Here is a 15,176-nt window from a genome sequence, read left to right as displayed (position 1 = left end):
AAGGCTACATTTCTAATAAAAAAATTATATTTTTTTAAGCAACATAACTTAAGTATTTAATAGACATGAGTAGGTTAAATAGAAACAGTGGTAGGAGTGTTGCTGTTAATTTTAGTATGACATTGTAGGATAGTAGTTGGATGTGATTCTCATTATATCTCTTATTGCACATTATTAATCAGGTTATTATGGACTAATCTATGGAAATTGTTCTTAGGCTTGCTGGTATAAAGGGTGAAAATAATTTTCTGAATTAATGCTTTAACTGCCATGCTTTTATTCTGCTTGTCCTCATGGGTTGATAGCCTGAGTGAGTGGGTATCTTATCAAACAAAACAAGAAGGAGGGTTGTTACAGTACAAGGTCGACAGTAATAATAAAAAGTGCAACAGTCATAGGCAGGATGAAACCTGTGCTATTTCTAACTCAAGACAAAATGTACGAGGGGTATTAGAAAAATAAGGTTCCCACGATTTTTAAAAATAGACAGATCTATATTTCTAATTAGTGTTATACATCAATTTAAAACTTAAAATTTAAGCTATTTTTCCACATAATCAACGTTTCTATCCAAACACTTTTGTAGACGATGCTCCAACTTTTCTATCCCCATGTTGTAGAATTCTGTCACCAATCCTTTGAGGAATCGAGTAACCTCTTCCTTGACTTCATCATCGGTACTGAAGCGTTGGCTACCCAAGTGTTTCTTTAATTTTGGGAATAAGTGATAATCACTTTGGGCTAGGTCTGTGCTGTAGGGGGGGGTGGGGCACAATAGTCTAGCCAAAATTTGTCAGCAGTTCTTGAGTTTGACGTGAGACATGAGGTCGAGCATTGTCATGGAGAAGCCTCACACCACTGGACAATCTTCCTCTCTGGCGGTTCTGGATCGCGCGTCTCAGTTTGAAATCTCAGGAATAAGCAAAGCAAATTCGTGAATGGTGATTCTCCGATCTTCAAGCAATATTGTCTCAACTTTTTCAACAATTCCATCTGAAACTGAAGGCCGTCCACTTTGGTTTTCATCGTGAATTTCCATGCAGCCTTCACTGAATTCTCTACACCAATTCCGAACGTATTGAACAGATATGCAGTTTTTCCCATAAATTTCGATTAACTGACGATGAATTTCAATAGGTGAAATCTTTTTTGCATTTAAAAAACGTATCACAGCACGAATTTCGCATCTGGCGGTAACAACGATAAGAAGCTCCCTCTTCGAAGGCAGCTAGGCCGGCACTGTTGGACGTAGGGAGGCGCGAGTGGTATGGATACAGAGAGGGACAGCTGATGAATAAGACAGTGTTGACAGATTTCTCCCAACATATCGCATTCTGTCTCGGCGTCATAGGGAACCTTATTTTTCTAATACCCCTCGTACAACGTCTTAAATGGCTCAGACACCCGCTCTCTCCTAGTTAACTTCTGTCTGCTTACATAATGCTTAACGACTCTATATTGATAAATTAGAAACCCCAGCATTGTTTGCTTGAACTAAAAGAATTTAACAGTAGGATTGTTTGATTGCTGTTGCAGTCTTTTTGGTTGTCTTTGATACTGTTGTCAAACAAAATTATTAAGAATGTTCATATTTTGCAATCACACACACAGAATGTTGTTGAGCAAGAGTTTATGAGTTTCTATCATGGTTTTTTCATTCTTTCTTCAGTGTTTTGGTTGCCATGTCAGAGACGAGTAGAATAATGATGGAAAATATATTATTAATATTATATTTATCCAGTTCTGAGTTAGGCTTAGATCATTGCGACGTGACTTGACAATCCCAACATTGTCATTCCAATAAGGAATCAGTTTTTATCATGTTCTCAAATAGTAAACCCATAGATGTATATATTTCTATTTTATTATAATTGTTAAACTTAAGTTATTACCATTAACACAAATGGCAACAATTTATTTACAGAGAGGTGTTACAGCATGGTCAAAAATGCTTGATCTTGGATCTTGAAAGTAACACTGATTGTTTTTATGGAAGATGCCAAGCTTGTTTGGTTTTAGTTTAGTAATTTATTTGAACATCTACAGGTTTTCACTGTTTAAAATAATAAGCGTTTATAACAAAAGGCTAAGTGAGTGTTATATGATTGTCAAAATACTTTTTTTTAAATAAATAACAGAGTTGAGAATCAAACAAAAATTAGGGACGGTCATATTGGAACAAAATGTACTAATCTAGCCAAAGAACTTAGCTGAGATATTTATAAGATCAAGTTAAGTACCAAGTTTCAACGTATTTGAGAATTTTGTAGGACACATCGTTCCACAAGCTGCATTATATAGCACTCTATATATATAAACTTTGGAACTGGTGGTGGTTTTGGGCTCTGGTGGTCATGATCAGTGAAGTTATTAGAAATTTTCTGTTAGTGCTACCACAAGGACAGTTGTAATATCGATTTTGTTTATAAAATCTACCTAAAAATTAACAATTTTCCAAAGCAAATACAAATTAAACTTTTCTGGCAAACTCAACGACCTATATTTCTAGTTTAGTATTGTCTTGTATTAAGTTATAACTTTTCATAAAAAAATGTTTTCCAGAAATAACTCTCTTTATAATTAAGGAATGATAGTTCTTCATCATAGCATAAACTAAAGAATATAGATTACTTTCAAATATTCAAGAACAGCTCCCAAATTCCAACCAGTTGTGACAAATTTTTATTTATTTTTATTTTATTAATATTAAAGAATTGCTGCATGTTCTATTTACAATTCCCAATAATATTTATTCAATTATAATGTATAAAACAAGTACTATATTCCATCTAGTTGTAACTAAAAATTACATTTGGTGCATATTTACTACCACTAACACAGTTTGTACCTCGTGAGGAGTTCTGTCCATCGGTGGTAATTGATAATCTACATTTTTCTCTCACAACTGTCAATTATACCTTTCTCCAAATATCTAGTTACTGAATATATTTTAAAACACTGCCAAAGACACATTCTGAAATTTAATCTAGATTAGTTTTGAAAGAATAAGGATTATGGGGTTGTCATGCCAATTGTAAAACTTCAAAGTTGAATTATTTAATTTATTTACATCAAGTTTACTTCCACAGCCTGAACATCCCAGACTTGCGTCCCAACGTCGGGCTCTTCTGGTACTTCTTCACAGAGATGTTTGAACACTTCCGGGCACTGTTCATCTGCGCATTCCAGTTAAATGCGGGTCTGCTGTATGTGGCACCGCTGTCACTGCGGATGTACCGAGAACCTGTACTTCTGGCTGCCAGCCTCACGGCACTAACTGCAGTGTTCCGGTCGTACCCCAGCGTCGGAGATGTAGGCTTCTACCTTGCCCTGCTGCCGATGTGGAAACATCTCTTCCATTGTGAGTAACTTGGCTATCAGAATACGGAGAGGAAAACGCAAGATTGATGATTCAAATCTTGGTCAGAAGTCACTAATGGAACTAAAATAGTGTCAGATTCTTAGAATTTGTACAATATTTAAATATGGAAAAATTAAAGTTTATAGAATTAAGTTAATGTTTTAATCATGATGTGCCAACTAGAACAGTAAGATCTTCACTCAGTTGGTTGGCTGTATTTGGATAATGTAATTTATTCAAGTTCATAAAATGAAGAAAATTTTCAAAATTTTGGTTGATTCGAAAATTTATTGCTCCAAAAGTCAAATTTTGGTTGAACACTGATGGTTTTCTTGAAAAATTAGAATTTGAAAAGTTGAAAGTCTGCGTGTGAAATTCTGATGAAGTAGTAAAGGTAGAGTTTTACCTAAATGTATTCTCTTCACCACAGAGTTTATCAAAAGGGCTTTAAAAAAGGAAAGCATTGACTCTGAGGCTTGCAGCCTAATAAAAGTTGTACTGTTGGTGTCCAAGCACTAGTTTTAAGGGGGATTAAACAAATTTTGGGCCGGTGCCCAATTTTAAATCTAGTCTAGTGTAGTCAAATGGAGAAGGATAAGGGGGTAGGAAACACAAGTGGTAGTTCTCAACCATCTTACTAGTAATATTTTTGTTAACACATCACTCCATTGATTGAAAATAATTTTGATAGTGTAATATTGAAAAGGAATTGTTAATTTTTATGATTGTAGGAAAGGAAAATAGATTTAGGTTTAAATAATTATTAAAATATCAAATTGAGTGTATGGGATTGTGATGTGTTACCTTAAAATTGTGATTAGTTGTAGAACAGCTCAGGACAGCAAAATCGATAACTGGATATACAATATTTTTTAGTTGTTTGATGGCAATTATTTAAAAATGTATAACAATAATCTCATAATAGAAATACTATACATTTGTGTAGGTTTTGTTATGGTTATTTTAGTGAAAAATCTTGAAGATTTTATCAAAATCAACACTGAGCTCTATTGTGGCTTTACTAAACCTTTGTTTTTTAACTAGCTTTAAAAAAGACCTGCCGAAGGGGTCATGGTGTACACTAATACAAGGTTGAAAATCAAGCAACCTTTAAAATATTGTGAAACCACAATATAAGATGCTCTTACCAACAGATATGCAGCAAGGGTTCGTGGTCGGCTGTTTCTTCCTGGTGACGTCTGTCCTAGCGCCTGTTCTCTGGCATCTATGGATCTATAGTCGCTCTGCAAATGCTAACTTCTACTTTGGTGTCACTCTGGCGTTTGCCACTGCTCAGGTACGTATGTAGTATTTTTATGTCTTCCTTTCCCCCCTTCACCTTTCACCTTATTCCAGTTACATTGGCAATGTATAACAATATCATATGGAATACCTCACATTTTTCAAGTCCAGCTGTATTGGCTGCGTTACTAGTATGAAATGTATATTTTTATTTGATTATTATTTTTGTAAAGGTTAACAATTTGTAATAAAGGAGTGACAGGGTGCACAGGCCTCAGCCCATGTGACACTATATTCAAATAAATAAAAGGAAATTATAATTATTGAATTATATTTAAAATAATGAGTAATTTGATTCGATTTGTTAGTAGACAATAGACAATATACTTTATTCATTATCATTGAACAAGAATGGTGTCATTAAGCAAAATACAATTTTTTTTAAGTTGAGGGATAAATCACAGTGGTTCGAGGAGATGTGGTCAGGCAGTTAGTCCTCCAGTTTCAGGAATTCCTCTATTGTATAAAAAGGCCGGTCAAGAAGCCAGGTCGATCAGTTTTTTTTCGTCGGAGTTGTTGCTGTTCCGTGGTGTTCTTGAACTCTTGTGGCAGGATGTTAAGAAATTTTTGCACCAGCATAGGTGGGTTGTTTTTCGTAGAGAGTCAGACGATGGGTGGGAAGTATGTAGTCGTGTGCGGATCTTGTGTTGAGGGTGTGGACGTCATTTCCTTGTCACAACTTGTCAGATGTTGTTGACTTGCATATGCAACTACTTCTAAAGATGTACAGGGCTACTGAGGTTAGTATTCTTAGCTGTTTTTAAAAAAAACACCTCTACACCGATTCTAGAGGTCCTGGTTCCCATTAGTATACGGATTGCTTTTTCTGAAGCACTAGTACCCTTGAGTTGTTAAATTTAGAGGAGTTACCCCAGACAGTTATTGCGTACCTCAGGTGACTCTCGAAAAGAGCATAGTATGCACATTTTACTATTTCTGGGCTAGCAACTTGTTTTAACGCCTTAGGACATATAAAATTGTGCTAAGTTTCCCACATAAGTTTGGTTTGATATGGTCACTCCAAGAAAGAGATTCGTCAATTAATATTCCAAGGTACTTTATGTTGTCCATGTCTTTCAGCGTCCGGTAATTCCAGCACTTCTTCTTTTCTTCCTTCCCATTATTAGTTGCTGAGTCTTTGTTTGATTCAATACCAGGTCGGACAGTACAATTTTCTCTATGATTTTTTAAATTGAAGGAAGTAGAGAGATTGGCAGTAGTTAGTAACCTGGGTTGGGTCTCCTTTTTTTAGTTTCGGATAGACTTTTGCCAGTTTTAGTTTTGATGGAAAAATCCATTTCTGCAAATGAGTTGGTTGATTATAGTAGTTAGGGGGTTTTAATAGGGGCTCACCTGCAAGTTTTTTAATAATCTTGTGGAAATGTTATCAAAGCCAGCTTAGTTTTTCGTTTTCAATATTCTTATAGTCAACTTCACTTCCTTTTTGAGATGTTGGCCAAAGAATAAGAGAGTCATTTACTTGAAGTCTGTAATCTGGAGTAACAGGATTTCCCATCGTAGACAGCTTTGTGCTAGTGTTTCGTTTGGTAATGTTTACAAAGTATTCATTTAGGTGTGTTGCTAACATTCAGGGGAGCCGATATTAGTGTGTCATTAGATTTTAAGATGTATTGTTTCATTGGTGTTGTTGTTTTTTTACATTGTTCTTTGTTAATAACACTCCATATTGCTTTACTTTTATTTTCAGACTTATTTATGAACTCAGATGTCATAAGTTTTCTGTGGGCCCTTGAGGTGAAGAGGTCATAGATTTTCTTCTTCTCTGTTGCTCTAACTTTGTTTTCTTCTGTTCCTAGTCAGTAGATATTCCTCTTGAGCCGCTAGAAAATTGGTTGCGCTCTTTTCTATCGTTTCTTGGTCATTCTTAATAGGTTGTCTTTTTTTTGGACTTTTTGTGAGTACGGATGCATAAGGGCATGCTATATCCATATGGTCTGTCAAAGTATTCAGAAAACTTGTTATAGGATTCCTCCGTATGATCTGGGGTTAGGCACGTCACACCATGTTTCTTGTTTCAGTAGATTATTAAGAAGTGAGAGTTCTTGTCGCTGAAATGTTCTGTTGAATGTTATTTGGTCAGTGTTTTAGTTTTGAGGTTCTGTAAATGTAGCTATTTGCCCTGTAGGTCAGAGATGAATGTGTTTAGGATAGTGACTACTTGTATCCGTAGGAAGTTTGTTAGAACAGACTATGTCAATAGAAGTGGAACTATATGGGGTGATACGTGTAGGTGGTAGCTGAAGTCTTGAAGGTGTTATAAGACTAAGGTTTCTTTAAGTTTTGTGTTTTGTCTTATTGTTTCCAGACAGTTAACATTGATGTCACCTATAAATCACTATGGGGCTGTTCCAGGTAGGGATGGGTTTCTAGAGTCTGCGATATTATGTCTATGGCTGCATCAAAGTTGATGTTGGGTCTGTAGATTCCAATGATGTAAATGGCTTGTTTTTTCCTATTGTTAATTTAGCTGTAAGACACCCTCGCAGATCAGCTCCTGACTCAGCCTGTTTCCACCGAGTCCAACCACATAAGTTTTTATTTTCATCCTTCACCCTAATTGCAAACCCCCCCCCCTTTTTGATGTTTTTCTCGAGAGAAGCTCTCGATAATGGTATAACCTTCCAAGTGGGTGTTCTCTAACTTTTGTTTTGGAAGACCATGATTTGTTATAATTACTATATCTGGGTTTGAATGTTGGTGAGGAGGTCATTCATGATGTCTATTTTATTGGAGAGAGGCGGTCAGCATTTTGATGAAAGATGGTTAATTCTGAGGAATGATAATTTTGCTTGAATGTTAAATGTAGTATTCAGTCAAATAGTATATCTTCAAATTGAATTATTGAGTTGGAATAGTTTAATAATTAATCATAAAGTAAGCTATAATTTTAAATTTATTATCAAATAGTTGAACAAATTCCAAATTAACAAATATTCTGGAATAAGCCAAGTGACTACGAATATAACTTACTTTCATTGTAAATTAATTAAGTAATAGGTGAGTGAATATCTCAGCCTGTCACCCCAGAGACCCAGGTTCGAGACCCTTTTTGGGTATGGGTGAGATTAACGCATACTAACAATCGCCTGATGCTAGCCTCAAGTAACATGGTGAGCAGTTCCCGATTAGATCTGTAAATAACTACAAAAAAAGGAAATATCAGATAAATTTTGTAGTGTCAATATTGATAATAGAGTAATAATTATGTAATAATTCTTTAAAAATTCAGTGACTTCAACTATGTCTGATTAATTTTTTAGAAACAAATTAAAGATACTGATTTAATTTTTAATATGTGTACATGTTTTAATTTCTAATACAATTAGATTTTTAACTTTTAAAAAACTATAAGACTGTATTAGAAAATACTGTTGAAATAGAATTAAAAATACATTAAGAATATTTCATTAGTACACTTGGGGCATAATAATTATTCAGGATGTGCCTTTTTGATGTTTCAGATTATCTGAATTACATTATAGAAATTAAAGTTTTTTCCCATTTTTTAATATATATTATCAAGTAAATATGTTTCATTTCACCAGGCGAAGTTAGGGATAAGAAGCCCTATCTAATATTATCTCCCGTTCTTGGTGCATAACAATTATAATTGGTGTAAGCAGGAAATATCTTATATTTTTAGGTATACACATTTTTGAAATTAACCCTTTTAACCCCGACGTCCGTACTATACGGACGTCGTAAAAATGGCGTCAACTCCCGACGTCCGTATAGTACGGACGTGCACTTTTTATTACTTTACTGGCCACCTATTTCACCAAATGCTTTGAAATTCCACAGACTTGTGCACAAAGATATTTTGCATCGAAATATATTAGTTTGTAATGGTTTGACTTCGTATTTTGTCAGTCTGTGACTGAGCAATTGCAGTTCGTCTCGACTGACTGCTCACGCTTGTTGCAGACAGCTGTATATCACGTGGTTGTGAATATTCAGTTTTCTTCACAGTTTTAGGTTAAAGCAGTGTAAAGTACGGCAGTTAAAGTTTAGTTTATTATTTGTTTGATTTCAAAATGAGTAAAAGACATCGTTCAAAGTCTCCCGTAAGTGAAAATACACTAATTAGTAACCTAGTTGCAAATGGTGTGGATGTGATTAGTGACGACGATTTGAGTGATGAATATCTTGAAAATTTACATTTTGTAGTGATGTAAATACTGTTTTAAAACTTTTTTTAAATTTATATTATGAACAGTTTTAGTTATTCTGTCAGAAATAACTTTGGTTTTATATTTATTTTAATTACTGTGAATTTCAAAGGTCTTGTTACATTGCCTTGCCCAGAAATGGCAAAAAGAAAAATTTACACGGCTTTACAAAAATTGATGTTACTCCACTTGTAAATAAGGTAGGCCTATAATTTTTGTTTCCTTTTATTAAGGATTAAATATATCATAAAGTAAATGGGTATTTTTGTGCCAAATATTTTTTTATCTATATGGTTTCCATGATCAAACTTGAAATTTTTTCATTTTTATTTATTTTTTATATATGTATATGTATGTAAAAAAAATTGCTTTCAAAATAATAATTTTATTTGTATATTTCTGTAAGCTACATGTATAAAGAAGTAAAACAAAAAAAGAATTACCTAAATATCTTAAAAAATAACTGAGTTATGAATTTTTTACAAAACCCTTACATTTTGTCTGAAAACGGCTTGGGATTTCTGGCATATCACTTGATTTAATGGCCGGGGTTAAAAGGGTTAAATCTATCAGTAAGAAAGTTATCGGAAGTGGTGTTTTGACATTGTGACATTGCTAAGAGTTGATTCTCTGGTTGTGAAATTGACACATCCCTATATATTCATTTATTGTTTTGAACCAGTAAATAAGTTATAATTGTATTCTAAGTGCAAAAAATTGAAGGACATAGTCTTCACAACTCCACTAAGATTGTTATTTTATTTCTAGATATTCTTAATAACGGACATCCTGTTTGCCTACATCAAGCGAGAGTTTGCTCTGAGGAACGGGCTGAAGAGAGTTATCGACGGGGAGGAGGCTAAGCTTGTCCTCGAGTGAACCACCAACTGACTACAAGGCTGAGATGATCGCCAGACCAAAGTGTTCAGTGCCGAGGCACACTAGTTTACGTTTTATAAGTGTAAGAACATGCTTCATTGATGTGAAACAATGACTTTTGCATTTTATGAACTGTGAAACAAAACATTTGTATCTGAATAAGAAATATAATTAACTCTCAAAACTGATCTAATAAGTTCTTAGAGCAGATTTCTGAGTCAGATTTAATGAACTCTAGAACTAAAAGTAGATAAACGAAGAATTAAATAATGTTGGGATTAAAATCGAGTTTCTGTTTAGCTCCATAATGTAACTCCATAACCTGAGGATTAGTCTTTACCTAAGTTTTGTTTCACACATAAAAATCGCTACCTTGGGCTTAATTCAATGTGAGGTATGAAACCACAGATTTTCAGTTTTGTTGGTTGGCAACAATCCTAGATGCAGATTCCATGGCAGGCTTTACAACTGAACTGTTATTTACCTGATTCGACCTTGTACTGACTTGCCTACCTACCCCAATGGTAGCAGTCAGTTTGTAGTGTCGTGAGAATTGTACTGGTCAACCTCCATATTACCTAATTGTTCATAGTCTGCAACAATACAAGTATTTTAATTCTTCCACTGCCATTCCTTCTAATATGGTGAGCATACTCACAAAAGTAAGTATATCAACCGATCCAAGAAAAAATATTGTCTGAAAACAAAATGTAATTCTCAGTATTAATCAGACTAGCAGTAACCTCTTCACACACAATTTCATTTTGACAAACGGACACCATGAGCATATTATTTTTAAATGGCATTTCAAACAATCCTGATATAAGTAGTAGTCATTGAAAGATATTCCAATCTATCAATCCATTTTAGATTAAAGTTTAAATATGAAACTCTGGTCGGATAGTGAATCTGCTTTTATAAGTACCTCTGAAATTTCTCTCCAATATTTAATAATATTGAATGGCTTTCAGTAACAATTGAAGTATTAAAGGCCAGTGTAGAGAAAACCTAAATTTAAAGGGAGACCAAAATCAAAGTCCTTAGCTTTCCATTTAACACTCTTATGGTATAATAAATTATGGCATTTTACTGTAGTTGATTAAAATCCCAATAAAACAAACCCAGACAAACAAAAGCTTCTACACGTAACATGACATTTGTAAAGTGTAACTGACTTTAACAGATGAATAAAAAAAGCATTTACTATCACGTGTTTAAATATGGATAATTATTGGTAAATTTTTATTGTAGGCACTTTACAATATTTGTTATTTTTTCAAAAGGAAATGCTTAAAATTATATTAAGAATAAGATAACAATTAAATTTTAGAAAGGTCGAAATTTTTTAAATTTCATAAAAGGCACTAGTAGTTGAATGGGCTAACAGCAATGCCTCCAGCTATAAACAAGGGCTATTGTAAGAAATTGTTAAAATTAGTTGTAGATTGTTTTAAGAAATGTGGCTAAAGTAAAAATAATCCAAATTATTTAACTTTTATTCTTGCTTTTGACACGTAACTAAAAACACATTTACTAATCCAGATTACAATAAAACAATACAATTTTAACTTGCAAAACTTGGAAATGTGGAAATTAATAGGTTATTTACAATGTTTACAGCAGTAAACATGACAGAACCAACAAATTGGGATTGTACGATTACAGTATCTGCATAGTTTGTTATATTGTAATCCCAGTAATGTTTTATCTTACCTAATATATCATGTGCATATGGTAACAACAGCTGTTATTTGGCATTTTTACTAGATTCATTCAAAATATTACGTGGTTACTAATTTAATGTTTATTTTCATAGTTCTAATGCACTACAAAAATTACTTACTATAATTAAAACATGATCAAAGGTGGCCTGAATTGTCTCATTGTAATCTTTAGGTTAAGATATTTTTGACTTTTAATTCAGCAAGATTAAATTTTAATCTCAGTTTTGCGAATCTCTGGCTCAGCAATCTGTCCTGGGAAAACTCAGGACCAACTTTTGCCAGTTAGAAGTTTCATTGATTCTTGACTATTAATAATAAACTATTGAGATCAGAAAACCATTGTCCCAGTTCTACTTTAGAAATGTTTCAAGTTTAGATTAAGCGTGTCCATGTTTCAAAACCTGCTCATATTCTGAAAACCACTAACTGAGAAATAAATACCATTACAGCTGTGTATTTACTTTTTAGGTAGTTGTAAATTGTGTTTGTTACACACGTTTTATAGACATAAGATTGTGTAAATATAAGAATTTGTAGGTAAATAAACTTTTTGTTACAAATGAGCAACTATTCATTTGATCTGAATTTCCCTGAATAGTATTTTTAATGGAAACGTCTGATGATGAGTAATATCTAGACATTAAGACTAATATAATTACGTACAGGGTAACAGTATCTTTCAAACAAAATTACTAGTAATACATAGTTTAATTGCCTAGTTATTATATGATTTATTTTTATTTTCTCCCTCAAATATAGTATAGGAAGGAGTAGTGATTGCTCAAAAATTGGATTTTGGCTTCCAGAGAAAATATCAGTTTTTGGGACACTCGCTGTCCATTCGAGTAAAAAAATTCTTTTTGAAAATGTTCATATGTAAAATTGCCAGTAGCTAAAAAACAGAAAAATTTTTAACCAAGTTTAGCATTCAAGGATAGTAGTTGTAGTTGATTCATCTATTAACCCTTAAAGCGCTAATATAAATTACTGTCAAACGCTAAGACATAAATTTTTTTTTTTTAATTTTCCAATGCTAATTTTTGTTTTATATTCCTTGGTATTACCTTTATAAGACAAAATAATAAACATGTAATATTACATATTTTTGAGAATTTTATACGCACGAAAACATTTGAAATTTTGAATAAACTGCATTGCAGGATAATGTACATAGGAACACTATTTGACAGATTAAATTACATTTATACAGGTTATTTATAATAAGTAAATTGTAACTGAAGTTACTGTATAATTAGTACATAAAAATAAATAAGTTCATTATAAGATTTTGAAATGTAATAATATGAAATTCAACACAAACTTATTTATACGATATAGCCTACAAGGGAAATGAAACAAATATTGTACTTATAAACCTTATTTATTTAGAATAAATAAACTGGACTTGTATGGTGAAACTGGTATAAAATACAAAACAAATAATTGAAAAAATAATCACACATAATATACCAAAAATATGTTGATAATATTACTAACAAATTCGTCAAAACTTGGATCATCTGGATTAGCCATTATAACAAAAAATTATACTAAATGTTAGTAAAAACAAACTAAAACACTATTAGAGTAACAACGGACTGATTCAAAACACTTTGTTTAACAATATAACCAACATACGACCAACACACACGTAGAACAGCTGAATGAAACGAACGCATCTGTAGGCGTATGCCGCGTCACAGGCCATACAAAAAATGGCGGCGATTGCTTTCAACCCGAGTAGATACAGGTACAACGTCCACCAACGGTGACAAAGCGTTTTGTCTAGTCCCGACAGTCGAAAGGAACATCGACCTGCTCTCTTACGGAAGTTTTAACAACTAATTCTTCGCCATTTCAAAAATAAGCTTTTGCGTTTGTAGACGTTATCCGCGTCTAAAGCATCGGCAGTTCCGCGTCTACAGGCGTTGGCCGCGTTGGAAGGGTTAAGTAAGAACCCAACAGTTCCTCAAAATCATGTTTTTAATTTCCTTCTGAGTGATAGATAACTCTTGATAGAAACCCCCTCATGGCAGGAAACTTGATAGATTCCTATTGGTCCAAGGAAGAACCCTATTAACCGAGGGGTCAAAACTTTAAATATTAAAATCCTTACATTGGTCATATGGGTAATCATGATGGCAACAATAAAATCATAAAATTAACAATGTTTTAAACATACTGAGTGCTATCATATAACATTTTATCATATGATACATAGGTATCATAAAGTTTCTTTGTTGGATTGGTTTTGAAGACTTTCAGTCCACTATGTTGGGTGCTTTAATACTCTATTGTATTGGTTTTTTGAAGTCACATTTATTACAGATTTTTATTATCAAAAACGTTTTTATTAGAAAAGTCTGAATCTTCTCAAATAAAAATTAACTACTTTTATTAAAATGTTATTATTTACAACCCATAGATTTTATGAAAATAGTACAAACTGTACTATTTCATGTGTAAGTCTATCTTTAACATGAAGTTATCAGTTTTAAAAATCTTAATTGTTGACACTGTAACGAAGCTCGATGATTCACATGCTATTGAACTTCAATATTGTAATGAACCATGTTCAGAGAAAAAAAATCAAGGAATATTTCAACTTGGCTTGAACCAAAAATGATAGGTTAACACACCACTAGTAAATTACAATTTCTTATTAAGTGTAGACATCAGATGTCTCAGTCCAATCTGCCAACAAAGCCTAATACATTAACGAGTTAGGCTATTGGCCCAAATCTGTCATAATCTTGTTAGATAGCATTGCTGATAAAGCCAACATATTTGTAAGGCGGCTAGTGAAATTAGTACTGCAGAGTAAAACATGTAGCAAAGTCTGTTTATCTGCAGTAATAAATTGATACTAGTGATTAAACTGCTGAGCTGGCAAATGTTAGTTTTGTAAATAAAAAAAAAAAAACCTGCCATACATTTGCATTATTATTTCGTGTTAATGTATAAAATGGGGAAGTTGTGCCTGTTGAGTGGTACTATTGTCAGATAGCTTGCTCTAATAATATAAAAATGTAATATAAATTGTTATTGAGTATTTTTAGCGTTACCAACAAAATATAAAGTGCTGTTATTATTCGTGCCATTTACAGTACAGTATAAATAAAACTGAAATCTGGATTCACTGTTAATTGTTTTTTGTTAAAAAACCTTCTTCGTCTGTGACAGGTTATTTGTACATTGATGATAAAGGCTTTTTATTCAATTTTCGATCAAGTTACTGTATAATAACAATAGTTTTTATACTATTAAACTCTCATTTTCACTAGAAAGCTTAAATGAAATACTGAATGTATGGTACCAACATTTACAATACTTATTGCTCCAATACAATAGGTTTTTATCAATGCAACAACTTAACCCATGCACTGCTCCCAACACTACTAATTTAGCTTACAATCAACACATAATATTATCTAGATGAAATGTTTATTTTAAAAGTACACAATGAATGATTTTAAACTTTCTGGTGTAATTTAAAATCAGTTGTCCAAAATGTTTTAAGGTCATTAATTTTTGACTTCACACCCTTTGTTTGAAGTTTATTTTTGATGATGGAAGGATTGTGAAGGAAACAGGATTTTTCCGGACTTTTGCCATCGTTCAGTGAAACAAAAAATCAGTAAGATTTCCTTGTTGTAATAATATACAGCTTGTTAAATATCCAAATGATGAAAACGCAAACATTCCTTTAATCCTCAATTA

At 32.9% G+C, this 15,176-nt stretch overlaps 1 protein-coding gene across 1 annotated transcript in view; it reads left to right on the top strand.

Annotated features, from left to right (window-relative positions):
• The window catches only part of LOC124355200 (phosphatidylinositol glycan anchor biosynthesis class U protein-like), a 30,771-nt gene extending 18,752 nt beyond the window's left edge, over positions 1-12,019 (top strand). Inside the window, exons 5-7 of the mRNA XM_046806208.1 lie at positions 3,090-3,361; positions 4,516-4,658; positions 9,622-12,019. Of these exons, the coding sequence (XP_046662164.1) occupies positions 3,090-3,361; positions 4,516-4,658; positions 9,622-9,732 (526 nt within the window). The 3' untranslated portion in view covers positions 9,733-12,019. The remainder of the gene's footprint in view (positions 1-3,089; positions 3,362-4,515; positions 4,659-9,621) is intronic.
• Positions 12,020-15,176: the final 3,157 nt, after the last annotated feature.

Source organism: Homalodisca vitripennis, chromosome 2, assembly GCF_021130785.1.
Source record: "Homalodisca vitripennis isolate AUS2020 chromosome 2, UT_GWSS_2.1, whole genome shotgun sequence".
Classification (NCBI taxonomy): Eukaryota; Metazoa; Arthropoda; class Insecta; order Hemiptera; family Cicadellidae; genus Homalodisca; species Homalodisca vitripennis.
The sequence above is the reverse complement of the archived record's forward strand: the minus strand, read 5'-3'. Positions and strand labels throughout refer to the sequence as shown.